Source organism: Atractosteus spatula, chromosome 10 (assembly GCF_055471065.1).
Source record: "Atractosteus spatula isolate fAtrSpa1 chromosome 10, fAtrSpa1.hap1, whole genome shotgun sequence".
Lineage (NCBI taxonomy): Eukaryota > Metazoa > Chordata > Actinopteri > Semionotiformes > Lepisosteidae > Atractosteus > Atractosteus spatula.
Genome location: NC_142715.1, coordinates 29,725,163 through 29,749,316, shown reverse-complemented (window position 1 = coordinate 29,749,316; position 24,154 = coordinate 29,725,163). Strand labels below are relative to the sequence as shown.

Sequence of the window (24,154 nt, the reverse complement as noted above, 5' to 3'; positions counted from 1 at the left end):
AAAGGTCTCTCTCACGTGTGCGTCAGCTGGTGTTTTCGTAAGCTAGCAGCCCAGCTGAAACTCCTCGCACACTGACTGCAGCTGAAAGGCTTCTCTCCTGTGTGAACGGACTGGTGGGTTTTTAGACTGTCCAAGCGACTGAAACTCTTCCCACACTGACTGCAGCTGAATACTCTCTCGCCCCTTGTGACTTAATTTCCCTGACCTCTGAAAACACTGCTTCTGTCTGTGCTGTACCGTCACTTCCTCCGTTTTATCTGAACAAGGCGTTGAAGGCTTCCTGATCCTCTGGCCCACGACGATGTGTCAAACCACCTCGGCGCTGACAGTCTCTGAATTTGCACAGAACAAGGTGTTGGTACTATCGAGCCCTGTAGGTGCTGCTCTTGCCCCTCCCTGTCCTGACTCTCCTCTGGGTGCTGTGACTCAGCACTGATCTCTTCACCAGGTACAGCAGTCTGCTGCTCTGCAGGGTCCATCAGCTGGATCACCACGTACTGCTCTGTAAGAGGAAACTCACCCAGTTCTTCATCGTGCTCTTGTACAGAGACAGAGTCCTGCTCCTTACAACTTTCACTAATATTCTTAATGTCCAGATCATTAATCTCGTTTGAGGGCTTTACTAAGAGGCTCTCAGGCTCGGTCTTCATCATGGGCACAGAGTCCAGATCCTCCACACTCTCTCTGCTCTCTGTGTGCTGCTCCCTGAGTCTCTCTTTCCCTTGTGCGGTAGTGAGCTCTCTCTCCTGCATCAGACTGGAGCCCCACTCCTCCTCCTCACTGTGCTGCTGTTCAAGAGGAGCCCTGTCCCCAGCGTCAGGGAGGGCACTGACCTCTGACCCTGAAAAACACAGGACAAGAGGACAAGGCCTTTAACATGGGCTGAGGGTAGAGGCCAAAACCTTCTCAGAAAACAAAATGTAAAGTAGCAATAACTGAATAATCCTCAACAATGAAGATCAAAGAAGAATTGTGACAGAGATGAATAAAACATCTACCAAATTGCAAGACCGTACATGCGCCGCACACAAACGCAGAAAGCTCAAGTCTTTCAGTTAACGTACGACTCCAGCTGATGTATGTGTGGATTATTGTATCTGCAGGGTCAGTCCACTGGGGCTCCCATGTCCTGCTCTGCAAAATGAAACTCACCCAGTTCTGCTCTGAGCTCTGGTGCATAGAGACGCTGTCCAGTTCAATACAATGTTCTGCGATACGCATGGTGTGCAGATGATTGATCTTCTCTGTAAATATTAAGAGCCCAGGTGTCTCACTCTCAGGCTAGGTCTTCATCGTGGGCACAGAGTCCAGATCCTGTCTCTGTCTGCTCTCTGTGTGCTGCTCACTGAGTGTCTCTTTCCCTTGTGCGGCGGTGAGCTCTGTCTCCTGCCTCAGACTGGAGCCCCACTCCTCCTTCTCATTTGTGCTACTGGTCAAGAGGAGCCCTGTCCCCAGAGTCAGGGAGAGCACTGACCTCTGACCCTGAAAAACACAGGACAAGAGGACCAAACCTTTAACACGAGCTTAGAGTACTGCTCAAAAGAAGTGATACCCATGCAAAGAGCAGCTTCAAATTTCAATTTGAAATTGCAGAGACATTCTTCAGAAGGCTGGCTCTGTGTTGGGGATGAGACTCGACCCCCTGGAGGTGGTGGCTGAGAGGAGAATGCTGACCAAGCTCACAGCCATCATGACCAACGCCTCTCATCCGCTTCTGCACATGTTTTATTGTTTCTACAGTGACTATGGGCATCACATTTTGCACACACCTATGTATTTAGTTTATATTTATTTTGTTGTCTTTTGTTTTTATAACTATTCTGATGTCTGTTTTTGCTTGTCTTGGGCTGGACTGCTATAGTTCCCTACGGGATCAATAAAGTCGTATCTACAGTGGTGTGAAAACGTTTTTGCCCCCTTCCTGATTTCTTGTTTTTTTGCATGTTTGTCACACTGAAATGTTTCAGATCATCAAACAAATTGAAATATTAGACAAAGATAATACAAGGTTTTTATTATTAAGGGAAAAAAAATCCAAACCTACATGGCCCCGTGTGAAAAAGTGATTGCCCCCCCTGTTAAAACATAAATCAACTGTGGTTTATCACATCTTTGGAAAGCTGAGTTCAATTTCTCTAGCCACACCCAGGCCTGATTACTGCCACACCTGTTCTCAATCAAGAAATCACTTAAATAGGACCTGCCTGACAAAGTGAAGTAGACCAAAAGATCCTCAAAAGCTAGACATCATGCTGCGATCCAAAGAAATTCAGGAACAAATGAGAAAGAGAGTAATTGAGATTTATCAGTCTGGAAAAGGTTATAAAGCCATTTCTAAAGCTTTGGGACTCCAGCGAACCACAGTGAGAGCCATTATCCACAAATGGCGAAAACATGGAACAGTGGTGAACCTTCCCAGGAGTGGCCGGCCGACCAAAATTACCCCAAGAGCGCAGCGACGACTCATCCAAGAGGTCACAAAAAACCCCACAACAACATCCAAAGAACTGCAGGCTTCACTTGCCTCAGTTAAGGTCAGTGTTCATGACTCCACCATAAGAAAGAGACTGGGCAAAAATGGCCTGCATGGCAGAGTTCCAAGACGAAAACCACTGCTGAGCAAAAAGAACACAAAGGCTCGTCTCAGTTTTGCCAGAAAACATCTTGATGATCCCCAAGACTTTTGGGAAAATACCCTGTGGACTGACGAGACAAAAGTTGAACTTTTTGGAAGGTGTGTGTCCCATTACATCTGGTGTAAAAGTAACACAGCATTTCAGAAAAGGAACATCATACCAACAGTAAAATATGGTGGTGGTAGTGTGATGGTCTGGGGCTGTTTTGCTGCTTCAGTGATTGCCCCCTAAACCTAATAACTTTTTCACACCACTGTATAATGTAGGATGTCGGAGTTGATATGTTAGCAGTCAAGAAGAACCTGTTGTGGTAATAGCTCTGTACAGCCTGGTAATTGGCTGACAGACCTGGGACATGATAATATACAGGAATTCAGGCAGAGAGTCTTTGTCTATTTTAACAGAGCAGTGGTTTGCTATTGTGAAGACTGAGTCTGTCCAGAGACTATTATATCCATTGACACAGTAAAGCTCTGCGGTATCAGATGAATGTTCGACTAACAACGCTATAAAAACAATGCAGTGTCGACCATGAAAATGTCTGAACAGCCGAAATGTTGTTTCTCTTTCTCTCCCGTTCCTTTGCGGGATCCAACATGCTGTAAACGAGTCTCATGTTCGCGGTGCTCCGGGATTTCTGTACGTCAGCTTGTTCATTTGATAAAGTTATTTTAGACACGTCCCACCCTTTTCTGAATACAAATACGCAAAACAAATACACAATTAAAATTAGGAAAAGCCACTGACTGGACAAACCGTGATAAGTAAAACATGCTAAAACCGACGCGAGACTCGGGTAAATTAGATTTACTCACTAAAACACAGTGAGTTCGGGGTTCCCAGTCCTGGTCCCTGGGTCACCTGGCTCTAGGTGAGCTCTGTCCCAGACTGATGGTTCAGGCTGTCTGTTTCACAGGCGACAGGTGCGTCTGTGTGAACCTGCGCCCAGGTGTGTCGCCTGCTGTCACTCAGAGCTGTCTGTCCCGCGCGCACAGGTCTGAAATAACCCTGCCAAGGAGTATCAGTGCTTTATCAACAAACTGTAATAACTTTTATTTTATACAGTATCTTTCCTGGGGCCTCTCATGACATCAGTTTGTATAGAATTTCCCTATGTCGGATTTTTTACCAGTAAAAACAGTATCTGCGACACACACAAGCAAATACACGGGCTTTCTGAGCACCGCCCGCGTGTAAAACGAGCCTGACAGGTTACCGAAACCGAAAGTACTTGAGTGTTACGAAACACTGGCGTCCTCACCTGCACAATCACCTTCGCTTTGGTGTTTTAAGGGCTCTTTTTCTTTTTTAAGAGCTCGAATCAAACAGAGCAGGGGCATGATGATGCTGTTCGCGGTTCTGGTGGGTTTGGGTCTTCCAGGCTGGGTCGCTGGAGATGAGTCCTGCTGGTGCTTTTCCAGACGCACGAGTAGTAAACTCGGGATAAGGGCTCGCTGCTTTTTTATGTTTATGTACGGCTAAAGCTATACTTTAATCAATATTTTATTGTCGTCACTTTGTTTGCATCTGTCCATTTCGTTTACAGCCTTGGGGGTCATTAATTATGATAATTATGATACGCTTTCCGTGAAGCACAACAAAAACATAATTTCCTCTTCACGTCTCAATTCCATAGATTTAACGTACAAACAGGCCTGTTGTCATGACTGAGTGATTTCTAGCAATTGGTGTCTTGCCAGACTCACCTAGCTGGGTAATTTCATAAACGTCCAAGGAAAGTGTGCTCATATTTGGAGCAAAAGTGTCTACAGCGCTGAAAATTGACGGACCTGAAAAGCTGGGAGAGGCAGTGACAAAAAGGCTGTATTTATACACATGAACTGATTTATGTTAAATCAGCTGATTTGGAATGAAAAAAAAAATGCAAACAAACCATCTCTCCAGGACCGCTGTTAATATAATATAATGTTGAGTGTGTCTGTATTAAACTCTCTTAATGCAGTGTAATGTCCAGTCAGTGTGTCTGTATTAACCCCTCTCTCTCGGTGCAGTGTTAATGTACTGGAGTGTCCAGTCAGTGTGTGTGTATTAACCCCTCTCTCTCTCAGTGCAGTGTTAATGTACTGGAGTGTCCAGTCAGTGTGTCTGTATGAACCCCCCTCTCTCTCTCAGTGCAGTGTTAATGTACTGGAGTGTCCAGTCAGTGTGTCTGTATGAACCCCTCTCTCTCAGTGCAGTGTTAATGTACTGGAGTGTCCAGTCAGTGTGTCTGTATGAACCCCTCTCTCTCTCAGTGCAGTGTTAATGTACTGGAGTGTCCAGTCAGTGTGTCTGTATGAACCCCTCTCTCTCTCAGTGCAGTGTTAATGTACTGGAGTGTCCAGTCAGTGTGTCTGTATGAACCCCTCTCTCTCTCAGTGCAGTGTTAATGTACTGGAGTGTCCAGTCAGCGTGTCTGTATGAACCCCTCTCTCTCAGTGCAGTGTTCATGTACTGGAGTGTCCAGTCAGTGTGTCTGTATGAACCCCTCTCTCTCAGTGCAGTGTTAATGTACTGGAGTGTCCAGTCAGTGTGTCTGTATGAACCCCTCTCTCTCTCAGTGCAGTTTTAATGTATTGGAGTGTACATACTGTGCAGTAAGTATTAACATACAATTTCTTTTTTTTCCAGAGAGACTGAAATTGGTTCGGTGCAATGGGAAATTCCATGGCTTAGTCTCTCTGGATGGGGAGCCCTTGATGGAGTACAGCAGTGGCATGAAGTGTGTCGTGTTCACGCAGGACTGGCTGAAGCAGGTCGCAGTAGATTCTGCAAACCAATGCATTCTGGAGGAGCTTTTCTTCTATGAAATGATGAAAGAGCTAAAAAACCTAACTGGTGGTGAGAGGAAAAACCTAATATTTTGTCACAAATATGTGATATTTTGTCCTCACATGTATAGAACTCTTTGTTGACACATAATGTTGATTTGCCTGTGAATTGTGTATGTTATTTCTCTGGTGGTCTCTCAGATGTTAAAGAGAGGTAACAGTGAAGCTCATTCTTGTCCGTCTCTCAGGGGTTCATGTCCTGCAGAGGTTTGTGGGCTGCTCAAAGGATGAGAAAGGGAGGGTGGAATCATTCGACTGGATCGGGTACGATGGTCGAGTTCGACAGCTTCAACACCCAGTGGGAGGGTCTCTCTCCCATCCACCAGTCTCTCAAGATGCACATGGACCGCAACATAGACTACAACACAGAGAACAGAGATTATCTGAAATACATCTGTCCCGAGCTCATGGACAGCTACCTGAAGGTCAGGGGACATGACTCAGGTGAGTGTGTGAAAGGAAATTGTGAAAAAATATGGGCCAGGACTTAGGTGTGCATAAATGTGCCAGCAGCCATATAACCCTGCAACTCACAACTAACAACCCACTGAAGCTCAGCAGGCATGAGACTGGCCAGTAGTCAGTGTCTGTGGGAGTGGTGATGGTCAGTGTGTCTGGTGTTGTTGTTCAGTATTGTGTGGGATTGGTGATGGCCAGTGTGTCTGGTGTTGTTGTTGGTCAGTAGTCAGTGGCTGTGGGAGTGGTGATGGCCGGTGTGTCTGTTGATGTTGATCAGTAGTCAGTGGCTGTGGGAGCAGTGATGGCCAGTGTGTTTGTTGTTCTTGGTCAGTAGTCAGTGGCTGTGGGAGCAGTGATGGCCAGTGTGTCTGTTGTTGTTGGTCAGTAGTCGTGGCTGTGGGAGCAGTGATGGTCAGTGTGTCTGTTGTTGGTGGTCAGTAGTCAGTGTCTGTGGGAGCAGTGATGGTCAGTGTGTCTGTTGTTGTTGGTCAGTAGTCGTGGCTGTGGGAGCAGTGATGGTCATTGTGTCTGTTGTTGTTGGTCAGTAGTCAGTGTCTGTGAGATCGGTGATGGTCAGTGTGTCTGTTGTTGTTGGTCAGTAGTTGTGGCTTTGGGAGCAGTGATGGTCAGTGTGTCTGTTGTTGTTGGTCAGTAGTCGTGGCTTTGGGAGCAGTGATGGTCAGTGTGTCTGTTGTTGTTGGTCAGTAGTTGTGGCTGAGGGAGCAGTGATGGTCAGTGTGTCTGTTGTTGTTGTTGGTCAGTAGTCAGTGGCTGTGGGAGCGGTGATGGTCAGTGTGTCTGTTGTTGTTGGTCAGAAGTCAGTGGCTGTGGGAGCAGTGATAGTTATTGTGTCTGTTGTTGTTGGTCAGTAGTCGTGGCTGTGGGAGTGGTGATGGCCAGTGTGTCTGTTGTTGTTGGTCAGTAGTCAGTGGCTGTGGGATCAGTGATGGCCAGTGTGTCTGTTGTTGTTGGTCAGTAGTCAGTGGCTGTGGGAGCAGTGATGGCCAGTGTGTCTGTTGTTGTTGGTCAGTAGTCAGTGGCTGTGGGAGCGGTGATGGCTAGTGTGTCTGTTGTTGTTGGTCAGTAGTCAGTGGCTGTGGGATCAGTGATGGTCAGTCTGTCTGTTGTTGTTGGTCAGTAGTCAGTGGCTGTGGGAGCAGTGATGGTCAGTGTGTCTGTTGTTGTTGGTCAGTAGTCGTGGCTGTGGGAGTGGTGATGGTCAGTGTGTCTGTTGTTGTTGGTCAGTAGTCAGTGGCTGTGGGAGCGGTGATGGCCAGTGTGTCTGTTGTTGTTGGTCAGTAGTCGTGGCTGTGGGAGAAGTGATGGCCAGTGTGTCTGTTGTTGTTTGTCAGTAGTCAGTGGCTGTGTGATCAGTGATGGTTAGTGTGTCTGTTGTTGTTGGTCAGTAGTCATGGCTGTGGGAGCAGTGATGGTCAGGTTGTCTGTTGTTGTTGTTGGTCAGTAGTCAGTGTCTGTGGGAGTGGTGATGGCCATTGTGTCTGTTGCTGTTGGTCAGTAGTCGTGGCTGTGGGAGCAGTGATGGTCACTGTGTCTGTTGTTGTTGGTCAGTAGTCGATGGCTGTGGGAGCAGTGATAGTCATTGTGTCTGTTGTTGTTGGTCAGTAGTCGATGGCTGTGGTAGTGGTGATGGCCAGTGTGTCTGGTGTTGTTGGTCAGTAGTCGTGGCTGTGGGAGCAGTGATGGCCAGTGTGTCTGTTATTGTTGGTCAGTAGTCAGTGGCCGAGGGAGCAGTGATGGTCAGTGTGTCTGTTGTTGTTGTTGGTCAGTAGTCAGTGGCTGTGGGAGCGGTGATGGTCAGTGTGTCTGTTGTTGTTGATCAGTAGTTAGTGGCTGTGGGAGCAGTGATAGTCATTGCGTCTGTTGTTGTTGGTCAGTAGTCAGTGGCTGTGGGAGCAGTGATGGTCAGTGTGTCTGTTGTTGGTGGTCAGTAGTCGTGGCTGTGGGAGTGGTGATGGCCAGTGTGTCTGTTGTTGTTGGTCAGTAGTCAGTGGCTGTGGGATCAGTGATGGTCAGTGTGTCTGTTGTTGGTGGTCAGTAGTCAGTGGCTGTGGGAGTGGTGATGGCCAGTGTGTCTGTTGTTGTTGGTCAGTAGTATTGGCTGTGGGAGCAGTGATGGTCAGTGTGTCTGTTGTTGTTGGTCAGTAGTCAGTGGCTGTGGGAGCAGGGATAGTTATTGTGTCTGTTGTTGTTGGTCAGTAGTCAGTTGCTGTGGGAGCAGTGATGGCCAGTGTGTCTGTTGTTGTTGGTCAGTAGTCAGTGGCTGTGGGAGCGGTGATGGCTAGTGTGTCTGTTGTTGTTGGTCAGTAGTCAGTGGCTGTGGGATCAGTGATGGTCAGTCTGTCTGTTGTTGTTGGTCAGTAGTCAGTGGCTGTGGGAGCAGTGATGGTCAGTGTGTCTGTTGTTGTTGGTCAGTAGTCGTGGCTGTGGGAGTGGTGATGGTCAGTGTGTCTGTTGTTGTTGGTCAGTAGTCAGTGGCTGTGGGAGCGGTGATGGCCAGTGTGTCTGTTGTTGTTGGTCAGTAGTCGTGGCTGTGGGAGAAGTGATGGCCAGTGTGTCTGTTGTTGTTTGTCAGTAGTCAGTGGCTGTGTGATCAGTGATGGTTAGTGTGTCTGTTGTTGTTGGTCAGTAGTCATGGCTGTGGGAGCAGTGATGGTCAGGTTGTCTGTTGTTGTTGTTGGTCAGTAGTCAGTGTCTGTGGGAGTGGTGATGGCCATTGTGTCTGTTGCTGTTGGTCAGTAGTCGTGGCTGTGGGAGCAGTGATGGTCACTGTGTCTGTTGTTGTTGGTCAGTAGTCGTGGCTGTGGGAGCAGTGATAGTCATTGTGTCTGTTGTTGTTGGTCAGTAGTCGATGGCTGTGGTAGTGGTGATGGCCAGTGTGTCTGGTGTTGTTGGTCAGTAGTCGTGGCTGTGGGAGCAGTGATGGCCAGTGTGTCTGTTATTGTTGGTCAGTAGTCAGTGGCCGAGGGAGCAGTGATGGTCAGTGTGTCTGTTGTTGTTGTTGGTCAGTAGTCAGTGGCTGTGGGAGCGGTGATGGCCAGTGTGTCTGTTGTTGTTGGTCAGTAGTCAGTGGCTGTGGGAGCGGTGATGGCCAGTGTGTCTGTTGTTGTTGGTCAGTAGTCAGTGGCTGTGGGAGCGGTGATGGTCAGTGTGTCTGTTGTTGTTGATCAGTAGTTAGTGGCTGTGGGAGCAGTGATAGTCATTGCGTCTGTTGTTGTTGGTCAGTAGTCAGTGGCTGTGGGAGCAGTGATGGTCAGTGTGTCTGTTGTTGGTGGTCAGTAGTCGTGGCTGTGGGAGCAGTGATGGTCATTGTGTCTGTTGTTGTTGGTCAGTAGTCAGTGGCTGTGGGAGCGGTGATGGTCAGTGTGTCTGTTGTTGTTGGTCAGTAGTCAGTGTCTGTGGGAGTGGTGATGGTCAGTGTGTCTGGTGTTGTTGTTCAGTATTGTGTGGGATTGGTGATGGCCAGTGTATCTGGTGTTGTTGTTGGTCAGTAGTCAGTGGCTGTGGGAGTGGTGATGGCCGTTGTGTCTGTTGTTGTTGTTTGTCAGTAGTCAGTGGCTGTGGGATCAGTGATGGCCAGTGTGTCTGTTGTTGTTGTTGGTCAGGAGTCATTGGGTGTGGGATCAGTGATGGCCGGTGTGTCTGTTGTCTGTTGTTATATATTGTCAGCGAGAATATTATGATAAAAGTGGTTGGTTTTTATAATTTTTATATATACAGATACAGGCATTGAAAATACACAGTACAACTCCGTACTGTGGAAATTTTCTACAGTTCACCGAGTTGTACCGCAGTAAGTGATTGGCTGGTCAAAATGACCGACAGGCGGCACTCGTGATGTATTGGTTGTTAGTGAAATGATTGCTTCATTTAATCTCTTTACTGTGCATGTTTAAATCTGCTTAATATTGAATATTAATATGGAGTTTTACAACTAAAGGGAAATTTTAGTAGCTGAGCACAAAAGAAGAGGAGCATAACGTATCTGAAGGTCCTAAACGATATTAATTTAGGAACATAAGCACACTATGTAAAATGTATATGGCTGGTATTGGTAGTTTAAATAAAAAATACACACCAGTATTCCACTGTCTTCATAAACATTTTAAGTATCAAAGTCTTTCATTCAGTTACGTACTGTGGTTATTTTGGAAATGTTTTTACATACTTCTGATTGTATTAAGTTTATATACTGTACTTCATAAAAAGTATTTTTTAACCTTTTCTATGAATAATTGCACTTACTTTTTATAATTTGAGTAATAGGGAATATACTGTAACATGGAATAGCGTATCTAAATAAATTAATAATGATATACAGTAATTATATTCATATAGCTTAAATTATTAAAGTAGTAGACTTTCTTTGTAAACATCTGCATCAGTTTGACTACAATAGTAAATATTATTGACACTATATTGAATTTGTTGGTATTTCTAAATATCACAACACATTCAAAGTTAACTGAGTTAAGTAATTAACCTTTTCTATGAAAACTTGGGCTCGTTATCGCAGTAAAAAACCTCATACTTTTTAGAATCCTCAAAATAGGAAATATAAGATGGAATCGCTTATGTTAAGAAATTAATAATGATATTAATTAACTGTAATACACTTTCTTTGTAAACTTGGTTTATTTTTTATTTGACTCAATCGCGCATGATTACTTTTGAAACATTTTTAACCTGTTCTCACCATTGACACATTTAGCCAATTTCTGCCTGGAATTTCCTCCTCTTAAACATTTGTTATATCTCTGTAGCAGAACATAGCAAGAGCCTGGTTCAGGTCTTAAATTGAAGCTAACCCCCTTGGCTTTGAGTGTGAACAGTCAAATTTCTTATATTTCTTAATGTGTCCACTCAGCAGACAAACATATGAAAAAAAACCCAAAAAACAGCAGGCGAAAATGTTTTTTTGGTCTTCAGAAGTCAGATTTTTCAACTATATGCATGTCAAGGGCCTGGGAATGATTTGAAAACCTTGTTCTAGGTGACTACTAGCTTGGATAAAAATCTGAGACAAATTGATTAATTAGAATAAATTCTACATCATGTTTTGTGAAGACTGGACCTGGAATGAATTTTCACGCCTATAATAAAAAATCATAAAAATATTGAAAATAATAAGAATAAAAACCATTGCAATTGCTATAAAAACCTTTAGACACTTCTAGAGAGCCTTTATCTGCTGTAGTGCAATGAAAAAAAAACCTCAGAGTTGCCTTCTGGTGTGAAAAAAAAGGAGCACTGATAAGAAACTGATAAAAAACTGATTGATTACCCCTTCTGAGTCAATGATTGACAGCTAAAAGGCAGCTCGAGACTTTTAGAGGAAGTCTTACCCCCTAAGGGCTCTGAATGGCTGAAAATGCAATGAATGACAGCGCTTTTTACCAATCATATCGCCTTATTTCTCGCAGCGTTCTTCAAACATTTACTACAAAGTCAATAACGTTCAATAGTCTCCAGGTCTGGAGATAAGCTAGTCTGGTCTATTCTATTTTGGATATATATCATGCTTCAGAATAAGGTAAAAACATGGGATATATACAGTGGTGTGAAAAAGTGTTTGCCCCCTTCCTGATTTCTTATTTTTTTGCATGTTTGTCACACTGAAATGTTTCAGATCATCAAACAAATTGAAATATTAGACAAAGATAACACAAGTAAACACAAAATGCAGTGTTTAAATGAAGGTTTTTATTATTAAGGGAAAAAAAATCCAAACCTACATGGCCCTGTGTGAAAAAGTGATTGCCCCCTAAACCTAATAACTGGTTGGGCCACCCTTAGCAGCAACAACTGCAATCAAGCGTTTGCGATGACTGGCAATGAGTCTTTTACAGCACTGTGGAGGAATTTTGGCCCACTCATCTTTGCAGAATTGTTGTAATTCAGCCACATTGGAGGGTTTTCGAGCCTTAACCGCTTTTTTAAGGTCATGCCACAACATCTCAATCGGATTCAGGTCAGGACTTTGACTAGGCCACTCCAAAGTCTTCATTTTGTTTTTCTTAAGCCATTCAGAGGTGGACTTGCTGGTATGTTTTGGATCATTGTCCTGCTGCAGAACCCAAGTGCGCTTCAGCTTGAGGTCACGAACAGATGGCCGGACATTCTCCTTCAGGATTTTTTGGTAGACAGCAGAATTCATGGTTCCATTTACCACAGCAAGTTTTCCAGGTCCTGAAGCAGCAAAACAGCCCCACACCATCACACTACCACCACCATATTTTACTGTTGGTATGATGTTCCTTTTCTGAAATGCTGTGTTACTTTTACGCCAGATGTAATGGGACACACACCTTCCAAAAAGTTCAACTTTTGTCTCGTCAGTCCACAGAGTATTTTCTCAAAATCTTGGGGATCATTAAGATGTTTTCTGGCAAAACTGAGACGAGCCTTTGTGTTCTTTTTGCTCAGCAGTGGTTTTCGTCTTGGAACTCTGCCATGCAGGCCATTTTTGCCCAGTCTCTTTCTTATGGTGGAGTCATGAACACTGACCTTAACTGAGGCAAGTGAAGCCTGCAGTTCTTTGGATGTTGTTGTGGGGTTTTTTGTGACCTCTTGGATGAGTCGTGGCTGCGCTCTTGGGGTAATTTTGGTTGGCCGGCCACTCCTGGGAAGGTTTACCACTGTTCCATGTTTTCGCCATTTGTGGATAATGGCTCTCACTGTGGTTCGCTGGAGTCCCAAAGCTTTAGAAATGACTTTATAACCTTTTCCAGACTGATAAATCTCAATTACTCTGTTTCTCATTTGTTCCTGAATTTGTTTGGATCGCAGCATGATGTCTAGCTTTTGAGGATCTTTTGGTCTACTTCACTTTGTCAGGCAGGTCCTATTTAAGTGATTTCTTGATTGAGAACAGGTGTGGCAGTAATCAGGCCTGGGTGTGGCTAGAGAAATTGAACTCAACTTTCCAAAGATGTGATAAACCACAGTTGATTTATGTTTTAACAGGGGGGGCAATCACTTTTTCACACAGGGCCATATAGGCTTGGATTTTTTTTCCCTTAATAAGAAAAACCTTCATTTAAAAACTGCATTTTGTGTTTACTTGTATTATCTTTGTCTAATATTTCAATTTGTTTGATGATCTGAAACATTTCAGTGTGACAAACATGCAAAAAAATAAGAAATCAGGAAGGAGGCAAACACTTTTTCACACCACTGTATATATATTTTGCTGGTTTTTGCTTTTGCGGTTTTGTTGGTAAAAATGTATGATATTGACATGCTGTGCTTACCGGGTTGCCGTGTGTTTTTATTGGGATTCTGCTAGTTCATTAATTTATTGGTTTATTGCATAATAGTGTCATGTCTGTGGAAACAAACTTTATGGTTTTGTTGTGATGATATTGGAGAATACGTGCATGTGAGAAAATTTGTGGAGCGGTTTGAAAAAACCGTTGTTTATCTTGCGTTTATCTTAAAAAAAGTGTAATCTGGGGAGACAGGTGTGGTCACCGGTGACCATGATCCAGGCTAACGGGTTCGTCTCAGCTGTGTTTTTGAGCAGCCCTTGACAATCCAGGTTCAATACCTGCTTACGGCACAAGTTTTTCTTCTAACATACTTTAAAAAAATAAAATAGTAAGTATTACGTACACTATATTAACATGTTTTATATATATATTTATTATAACATATTCAATGTTAAGTTATATTAATAATAAAATAAAAAACATGAATTAGCAAACGGGAATACTGTCAACTGTTCAACTTATTTTATTCAAAACACTTATTCAGTGGGGCAGTTTAACAGATGCCGCAAGCCTTAAAACAAAGTTGTATATATTGTAATTAGAATCGAGAATAACAAAGCAGTATTAAAAATACCACTGAAACTAAAATAATGTGTCTGGTCATTATTAACAGTATTAATTTAAAAATAATAATTTCAAGCTCTTGTATGTTTTTCAGTATTCTTTTTCTTCGGTTTTCATAAGCTTCACTTATTAAAATATCTAGTTTTGAGACACAATGTTTCAGATGTCGATAACTTTGTGAACAAATGACACAGAGCCTGCAACCTACAGTACAGGTTTAAAGATCGCGATTTGTGAAAAATTTCACAGCATTAATTTAAACAATATCAAGTACCTTGTTGCAGTTGTAGAAACCTTAGTCTGAATAAAGCGGATCCCAGAAAGTGATAACGCGAGAAGGCATTATGCTATATTTTTTATGCATCAGTTGAAGCCTTCTGAAGTCTATCAAAAATATAAAAATGTAACATAATATTGTGTGGCACAATGGACAACCGATTCTTTTCATTTTAAAGAAAATCAAAAATAGGAAACAATAAAGTATGTGTTTAAAATAGACACTGCATTTTAAAACCCATAAAAACGGGTTTAGTTAAAATTATTCAAAATGGATGATTTTCTTCCGTGTGATCAGATTAGAATCTTTGTGTAAGCTGTACATTTCTTTGAACTTTTTACTAAAACATTTTAAACACTTTAATTTTGTAAACGCAACACGCATTTTGTACAGATACAGAACAATCACATTCTACCGTTTTCCTGTGGTGTGAAATGAATTAGCAGGAGATTGAGAAAATGTAGCACCCACTGAGCTCAGTCAGAGAAAAGGAGGGTGCCGAAAGGACACCATTCTGCAGCGCAGTGTTTATGGCTCTGAGTGCGCCTGCCTTTAAAACTTAATAATAGAGTGTAAATAATTTATTTTAAATTGAAATCTTTTAATTATCATTAAACATAACTTTCTCACCAGTTAGTTTTATATTTGAAACGATCGTTAAACAAAGCAGGGGCTTATTGTACTTTCTAATGACATTACACATGGAAAGATTATACATTTTAATCATTTTTAATTAAAAAAAATAAATTTTAGAAACATTTCATCTACACAAATATCACAGACTATTTTATTTCTGATTGTTATGTCACAAAAACGATTACAATCTAATCTTTCCACGTGTGACGCCATTTGGAAGTACAATAGGCTCTTACTTTGTTTAACGATGGTATGAAAAATAAATCTAAAGGATGAGAAAGCTATGCTTAAAGTTAATTAACAAACTTAAAAGACAAAGATAACGATTTATGTTGCATTTGTCAGATTGTGAATCAATAAAGACATTTAATTAAACACGCATTTGCGAGTTGTTTAATTTTAAAAACTAAGTGTTAAATGCAGACGAGATTGGTGCCATTTGCACTGAGAAAGCTTAGGCTGTGCTGCTTTCCCCCGTCTCTGACTGGGAAAAAAAGACCAGCTGATCTGTCCTACATATCAGGAAGAGAAGAGAATGTGATTTTTTTCTGTATGAAACGTGTGTTACGTTTATGAAATTAAAGTATTTTAAACTTTAATTAAAAAGTAAAAATCTTACAGCAAATACAAAGATTCTAAGCTGATCACGAGGATGAAAAATCACCTGTTTTTTGCGTATAAAAAGTGTTTTTTAAATAAACCATTTTTAACAGCTTTTAAAGTCATACAATTTTAGGCATGGACATGTAATTGTATCTAATTTTTTATTAATTTTTTTAAAAATTTTAAAAATCGTTTGCCCATCTGGTTGATAGGCTGTTCTCCGATTACTGGCAATTGTAATTGACTTTGCGTAAAATATTTCTGCATAATAAAAATATTTATGATGAAGGTGGAAGGTTGTGTACTTTTGTCCACATGAGAAATCTTGTTTTTATAAATTATACCTACTTTTTAATGTTTAATGATTGACATTTTGTAATACACAGTTTCAAATGATTAAAAATCTAAAGAGTATGCGACTTAAATTCTTAATTGTAAAAAGACTGTCCCTCAGCAGTGACCAGGATTCGAAACCAGGTGTTTTCTGGTGACAGCTCAAATGCTGTACATGAGAGGTTAAGCTTTATTGGCTCCACCTGGTGATTTTATAAGGTGCTTCCAGATACTATTATCATATTTCAATTCAAATGTGGTATGATTCGCCATGCCCACCGCGTTTTACCGCCACGTACTCCGCACATTTTGAATGGCTGGATCTGTAGGTGCCATTGCTCCAGGTGAGGCGTGAACACACAACATCGCCATGACTCTGCTGTGGACGCTGACTGATTGTGCCACTGGGGCTTCGCAAGTCGCAAGTCAGTCCAAAGACTTTGAACAAACAAATGGTGAAACAGGGTTTGGACTGTGGATCCATCTCCACATGGGGGAAGGGGACAGTGAAACAGTAAGGAAAATACAAGAGAGGAAACTGAAAGAATTGTAATCACTGCAAAATAGGAAGAGGTGGTTGGACATGTTAAACAGTTTGGCGGTTAATTTGTGACATTTTTGGTGACAATCAGCACACAGATTTCTCTTCATGTTCCTTAAGATGTGCAGTATATATTTACATTGTAGATTGGTTACTTCAAAAGTCCAGTAAAGTGACAGTGGAGAGCTATCCGATACACATCTTAAAGAATACTCCCTGTAAGTCGATTAAACGTTTCATTTTCAAGTCAAATCCTTTACATGAAATAGACACCAACAATAGAAGGGGATGAGAAATGTCTTTTATCAAAATAAACCTGCTATTCACAGACCTTGGCCACAACATCTCCCAGGTACTTCTGCAGGATAAGGTCAAGCTCGGCTGCAGCCTGGCGGAAGCACTTGTCCACCTCAGATAAGTCACACCTGACCATTGTATTTTCGAAGTAGGATTTCAGCGCCTCTTTCACCTCCTCATAGCTGTCCTGCTTCATGATTCCTGTGCCCTGGGAGAACAAGAAAGGTGAATATTCATCATCATCCCTCAACGATTCTCCAAATTGCCTGACTGCAGACACCACCATGAGGAGGAGCTGGAGTGACATAACATCATCAGTAGGCAGTGAGTCAAGAGAGGGGGAGTCATCCCACTGTTATCCTTATCCATAATCAAGAGTCTCACCCCCTGCTTTACGCTGTCCCTAGTGGTGATTTGTAGACAGTGTGTCTTCCACCTCACCCACCTCCTGAGGCAATAATCTTGAATAAACAGAGGGCTGGAGGCCCAGCCCGGCTCCTGTCTCTCTCCCCTTGGGGACGGGAGATTTTCTCAGAACCATGTTGAGGTGAAATGGGAGTGGGATGACCCAGGTGTCTTGGAGAGGTGAGTCGCCCCAGCCCCTGCGTACCTCAGTGTGATTCAAGCAAGGGGGAGGGGTTTAAGGGACTTACCAATCCCGCGTATGCACCCTCTGATTCAAAGTCAGGCAGGACTTCATTGTACAGCGCCAGGCAGTCCTGCTGGATAGATGATATCATGTTCTGAGCCCAGGTCCGCACCCGGCTCTCCTCCTCCTGGAGCAGCCCCTCCAGCTTGACCTGCAGGCCCTCCCTGAGCCGCCACAGGGCCGCCGGGGTCATGCCCGGGTGAGCGGGTGTACCAGGGGGTGGGTAAGGGGGTGTGTGAGGGGGCGAGCAATGGCGTATGTGGGCTGCCAAGGAGGAGGTCCATGCCCTGTCCTTCTGCAGATCCCTCTCCGGGCCCTTAGGGTAGTTCCACAGCTGGGTCTCGGTCTCCTGCCTGGTGATTGGCTGGCTGGCCTGGGGGGACAGGGGCACAGAGAGGGCATGAGGAGGACAGAGAGAAAACTGAGAGGGTCTTCTCCAGGAGGACCAAGCCCTGCCCCTGGTCTCCCAGCAATCACCATCATTGCAGCTGAAACCAAACTTTCGACAGACGTCACAGACATATCAGGCTCACGGACTTGCAGCTCTCGGCTGCCTGGGGTGAGACGCAGGGGGAGTCTGCTCCCTCTTCCTCTGACAGTCCTATCAGATGACAGCGGCAGACCTGATCCAACCCCACCTTCCCTTTCACACACAGCCACACACAGGCATGACTGTGTCACCATCATCAACACCTCCACCATTATAATCTCCACTATCTTCGTCACCATCATCTTCATCACATTTCTAATAAATGATCTCCACCATCTTCATCACCATATCCTTCTTCATAATGACAATCATCATGTCCACCATCATCATCACCAACACCTTTCCATCAACATCATCATAATAACCACCTTCATTATCTACACTACCATCTGCATCACCATCATCATCCTGAGCAGAACACATTGGTTGTCTTACACTGGGCGAATCTTTGCTCAGAGCCTCAGTATCGGTTGCCCCTCTCCGGCCTTTCAGGGTCACGTCCACCTCTGTCAAGACCTGTCAGCAAGTTGACTGCTTAAGTCTCACCAGCAGAAGCCAACCAAGTTTGTGTCTCAGTACAGGTTTATTCTTAGTCTAACAGTATTAATACAGTATTCTTTACATAGAGGAGGGTGGGGGTGTGGAACAAGCTGTCTAGCCATGTTGTTGAAGCCGATAGGGTGGCTTATCTTAAGAGAGAGCTGGATGAGACCCTACAGTCAGGACAGGAGGCACTACTGTATGAAGAGGGTGGTGGGGGTGTGGAACAAGCTATCCAACCATGTTGTTGCAGCCAATACTCACGTTCCTGTGGGATCTGCCCCAGGTCTCGGTGTGACACCCTTCTCTCTGCTCGGCCATTCCTCTCTCGACTTGAGCGAGTTTCTACAGGCGGTGCTGGGGAGGAGAAAACAGAGTTACCAGCCAGTCACACAAACACACATCATCATCATGGGCCAAGATGACCCTACATGACAGTGGCCTGTCGTCCTCAATCCAGAAGCAGTGTCCAGCCCTCAGCTATCCAACTTCATGATCCCCAACATCCCTGTCAAGACCTGTTGAGGGGCCAGTTCTGCTAGACCAGGGGTCTCAAGCCCAATCACAATCCCTGGAGAGCCAGGTGCATCTCCAGGTTTTCTTTCCAAACGGGGCTAGCCAATTAAACAATTAATCTAATTATTTTCATAAGAAGATGTGGAAATAATGTGTTTAATAATATATTTTGATGTCTCTCACTGTTGAAGACTCAAAATATTCAAGGCACAGTTGGATATTTAAGGTCTGGATAAAGGTACAGTATTAGAATATTTTTTGTTTAATTAAAAAATTAGATCAACTTTGTAACCAAGACCTCTGGGCAGGAAACCAGATGATTCATCAGACCCTCTAGGAATGGAGTTTGAGACATGCTCACCCTCTCTCACACACAACCTCACACACATTCACCCTCTCACTACTACTACTACTACTACTAATACTACTACTACTACTAATAATAATAATAATAATGCAGACTCGCTGTTCTTGGGGTCTTGGGTCTGGCTCCACAACCTGTGTTGGCTGAGTATCCTGTTACCTCCTTCCTGATATGAGGAGGTTCTGATACAGTTCTGTTACAGACACGGGCTGGACTAGACTCACAAGCACACACACCCACAGACACACACTCCCACACACTAACACACACGCAGATGCACACACTGTCAGGTAGAGTCTTTCTCCTCCTCAAGAGAAGACAACAGAGCCCTGCTACTGCGATGAGCTTTAATTTCAGGAGGAGGAAGAAGAGGAAGAATCACAATATGAAGAAGACCAGTAGTGGACTCACAGCTCTCTGGGTCTGGGGCCTGACTCTCAAACTTTTCTCCACTCTCTGGTGGGTTTGGACATCTTCTCTGTTCACCTCTGTTGACATCTGTGGACAGGATAGTTCAGTTAGACAAACAAGTTCGACCAGACTTCACTCTCATAGTCAATCAATCAATCAATCAATTTTTTTCTTATATTTTGCCTTTTAATCCAGAACATCAAAGCACTTTACGAAACATGCCTGGAAAATAGAGTATAAATGTGCAATACTGTAGTTCCTGGAGTAAGTGCTTGGATAATCCAACTACCACTGTTGTTACTTCTGCTGCTACTACTATGACCATGACTACAAATTCTAATACTAATTCTGATATTAATACTACTACTGCTGTCATTACTAGTAATAGTGATAAAAACAGAGCACTCACAGCTCTCTGGACATTGGTCTGGAATCTAGAAAGTGGTTCCATTCTCAGGCGGCTCTGGACCTCAACACCTGTTGATGGGTCACTTCTGTCAGACACACGAGTGGAGCCCAAGCCCACCTACACACACACTCACACACACTGACAGATATACACCCACACAATCACACACATTATCACACACTGCATGACACTCACCCACACATATTCACACACAGACATTACACACACTCACAGACACACATTCACAGACACAACACACACTCACAGACACGACATACATTTATACACACAATCAGACACACACACACTCGCACACATTCACAGACACACACAGACTACACACATACTCACACACACTGACAGATATACACCCACACACTCACACACATTATCACACACTGACAGACACCCACACACACATATTCACACACAGACATTACACACACTCACAGACACACATTCACACACTGACAGACACACACACATACACTACACACACTCACAGACACACATTCACAGACACACACACAGACACAACACACACTCACAGACACGACATACATTTATACAAACAATCAGACACTCACACACATACTCGCACACATTCACAGACACACACATAGACTACAAATACTTATAGACACACACCAACACACACACAAAAAAACACACACACTCATAACTGACATGAACACTAGCATTAATATTAAAGCTACCGATTGTACTCTCACTAATATTAAATATGAATACACTCGCATTAGTATTAGTCCGTGATGTCAAACCACTCTTTGTGACGAAGGCGAGACACCTAGCTGGGCACAGTGACGTGGCACGTGTCGCCGTGGTTACCATACTTATAATTTGTAAACAGTGGAAAAATGCATTTAAACTGTTACCTACACAAATTTATCAACTTGGAATATAATTTTCAAGCTCTAGAATACAATTTCTAAACAATCATTTGAATAATCATTCTTTAATTTGGGATTGAACATTATGAACACTAAACGCACAATGGTATTTGATCGATACAGGCTGTATTGACTGTTTTCTAGATATTTAAATAATTTAAAGAAAGAAAAGAATCAGTACTCACCAATCGGTGAAGTTAATTGATGATTCTAAGGTTTTTTAGTTGAATTAATTGGTTGTCGATAGATAAGTGATCAATATCTCTCCTCCATGCTCTCAGTGCTCCTCCCACGGTCTCGCTCTCTGATCCCGGCGCTCTGGCTGGTGTCTGTGACGCCACAGCGCTCTTTCTGACAGAGCAGAGCGCGTCTCCGCTGTAGGAGACTTCTGTCCGGAGCCTGGGGGGCTTTTCTTACAGATATACTGTAACATCTCCAAAAGAAAAAAACACCAGGCTGTGAAGAGAGGCGATTCATAACAGCTGGAGAAGGAGACCGACAAACCGAGGAATACAATTTATTAAACAAAAAAAATAGTTTACTTCACAGACTAATGCGTTGTAAAGCATACTCGCGTAGAGCAGAAGAGAAGGGGCACAAGTCCCTGTAATAAGCGCTTTTAAGCGTTTTACACGAATCTCCACTCCTGATCCTGGTTTTATTTCCACTCGAGCTCTCAGTTCCTCAGCCAGTTTGGTGATTTAATTAACTGTATAACTGTTATCAGACTCTGTTTAGCTGTATATTTATAAGACTCCGTGAGAGACGTGTGGGAGACGCTGTATCCCAGGGCTGGTGTGGAATAACACACAGACAGGTCTTCTGTGAGTCCCGCTGCTCAGAGGTACAGACTGGTCAACTAGTCACTATTGTAGACAAGACCATCAGTCTGCTGCTGCTGATAATCATATTTCACTGATAAGAGTAGCAATACTGCTGTTCATTAAGTCAGTAAAAATAATAATAAGAGATAAACACATATTACTCAATTTTCAGTAAAACACTTCTGACAGAGGGTTGGAGGAGTGACTTACAGTAAAGACAATGAATCAGGGCAGTAATACTGAGGGGCTGGAGGTCCTGGAAAGGGTTAATAGAAGCTTCTTGCTTCTGACCTGGAACAGAGCCCACAGCTGCCAGATCAGTGACCCCTGAGCCCAGTTCACAGAGAGGAGAACCAGGAGCTCTTCTCTGTCTCTAAGAGGCTGTGAGGAAGGAGAAAAGGGGGAGATGTGACCTGAGTCCAGGCTGTTCTGTGTGATATTGTTCATGTAGCAGCATTCATTGTCTGAATGTCCTCTGGTTCTGAATTGTCAGGATAAAGAGAAGGATGGAGATGAGCTTCTGTCTGTTCAGGAGGTAGGAATTTGGGTAAAGTACTGAGGGACCCAGACCTCTGTTTGTGAGTCTGAGCTGTGAATCTGACTGAGAGGAGAAAAATATTTTTGTTTTATTCTGCCTCTGAAAAGTCTTTTCCTTTGCCAAGCAATGTTCCATCCCCTTCAGATACTCTGCACAGACTGTCAGAGTGAGAGGAGAGGAGAGAGAGAGATGGACAGATAAGAGCACACGCAGAGAGAGAGACAGAAAGGGGAGAGAGAGGAGAAGGAGCAGGAAGACAGTGCAGGTGTTTAACCACACTGTGACCACAGGAGACAGGAGGCTTTTCTCAGCTGCTGAGGAGCTCAGGGCTCATGGCCACTCAGGCTCAGAGGCTCTGGCAGGAGTCAGGTCTGAGAGCTTCTCCTCATACTGACACTGGAGCTCTGAGAGTCAGCCTCCATTCTGACAGGAACAGCCCCTCCTGTTCAGCCCTGAGAGTCACCATGAGAGAGCTGTGTGGGGAGAGGACCTGTCACCCTGTAGAGCTCTGAACACTGGACTCTCCTGTGTCTCCCTGTGCAGCACTAGAGCTCTGAACACTGGGCTCTCCTGTGTCTCCCTGTGCAGCACTGGAGCTCTGAATATTGGGCTCCCTGTGTGTCTCCCTGTACAGCTCAGCTCTCAGCTGCCTCATCACACTGACACCCACAGCCTCACAGTACAGCCTGGCCTCCTGTGCCGGAAGAGCTCGGAGGAGCAAAAACCACAGACTCACTGCAGAGCCTGACCTGTAGCTCCAGTGAAGCTCTGCCTTAAATCACCGCTGTATTAACAAGGACTGAACTTTTTTTTTCATAATTTTGTTGCTTTTTCAAATTTGAAACTGACTCCTGCTCTGTGGCTCCTGCTGCTGCAGCTATTATGGTGAAGCTGTAACACAAGAACTCTGTTATATTGAACAGGAGAGTTTAAATACAGCATAACTGCTACTACTACTACTGCTACCACAACTGCTGCTGCCACTGATACTACTGCTACTACTAATATTTTACTTCTGCTCCTACTGCTACTCCTACTACCTATAATAATAAGGAAGAAGATGTGAGCTGTGCCCTCACACTGTTCAGACTGGGGGTGTATCAGTCTATCAGTATCAGTTCAGCTCCACTGTGGTGTTAGAAAGTCTCAGTCATGCAGTCGGCTCCACACAGAGAGACACTGGGGCCACAGCTGGAGGGGTTGGAACATCTGTGTGGACTGGAGCTGCGCAGGGACAGACTCAGGGTCTGAGGGACTCAACTGGAAGAGCTGCTGTCCAACAGGCTCAGTACATAGGGGACAATCACTGCTGAGCTTTTCTTTCTTTTTCATTTAAATTATTGATCACAGTCACAGGACACCCAGTTCTTATTCAGTCCACCTTGTCTCTGTATTCCTGTGCTGACCCGAATGACCTCACTGCCACCTTGAGCACAGGCTCTCCTCACACTGCCCTTGACCATGACCAGAAGACATTACTGTCTGGAGACACAACAACTCTGTGACTCACTGCAGGACACCAGTCATTGGACACTGCCTGACACCGACAGCAAGACAGGACCATATTCAGGACACCAGTCACTAGACACTGCCTTACACAGGCAGAAATACAGGACCACGTTCTAGACACTTCCTGATACAGACAGCAAGAATTACAAGACCATATATACATAATTGATTATCTTGATACTGATTTAAAAATATAATACTTGTCTACAATTTTTTTAGTTTAATATCTGATCTCTTCCTGCCCCTGCAGCACCTGCAGCCCTGCTGTCTGTATCTGTATCTGTGTTTCCTCCAGTGAGACACAGAGCTGCTCCTGTCTCTCCTCTCCTCCGCCACTGCTGGGAGTGTCTTCAGGGAGAGGAAACAGTGATGTGTCTCTGATATATATGGAGAAGACTGAAAGGGCCCTGTCTGATTGGCCGTCCTACCTGTGTGAGAGGTTCCTGCTGTCAGTCTGAAAAGGCAGTGCTGTGTGTGATTGGCGGGGCGGGGGGCTGTGTTGTTACTGGGGGTCCGGGGTGCGGAGC

At 43.9% G+C, this 24,154-nt stretch overlaps 1 protein-coding gene and 1 long non-coding RNA gene across 2 annotated transcripts; both read right to left on the bottom strand.

The window, feature by feature from the left end:
• Positions 1 to 112: 112 nt before the first annotated feature.
• Positions 113 to 3,643, bottom strand: LOC148827841 (uncharacterized). Its single transcript, XR_016091759.1, has 3 exons — positions 3,452 to 3,643; positions 1,153 to 1,482; positions 113 to 841 (listed from the first exon to the last, which is right to left on the bottom strand). It is a non-coding gene; the product is annotated as an uncharacterized LOC148827841 (long non-coding RNA).
• A 12,845-nt stretch (positions 3,644 to 16,488) lies between these two features.
• On the bottom strand, positions 16,489 to 18,466 carry LOC148827840 (uncharacterized). The gene is made up of 4 exons (XM_088926197.1): positions 18,410 to 18,466; positions 18,041 to 18,121; positions 17,120 to 17,488; positions 16,489 to 16,674 (listed from the first exon to the last, which is right to left on the bottom strand). Exons 1-4 carry the CDS (start codon positions 18,464 to 18,466, stop codon positions 16,489 to 16,491), a joined length of 693 nt encoding a protein of 230 aa, XP_088782323.1.
• Between the last annotated feature and the right edge of the window lie 5,688 nt (positions 18,467 to 24,154).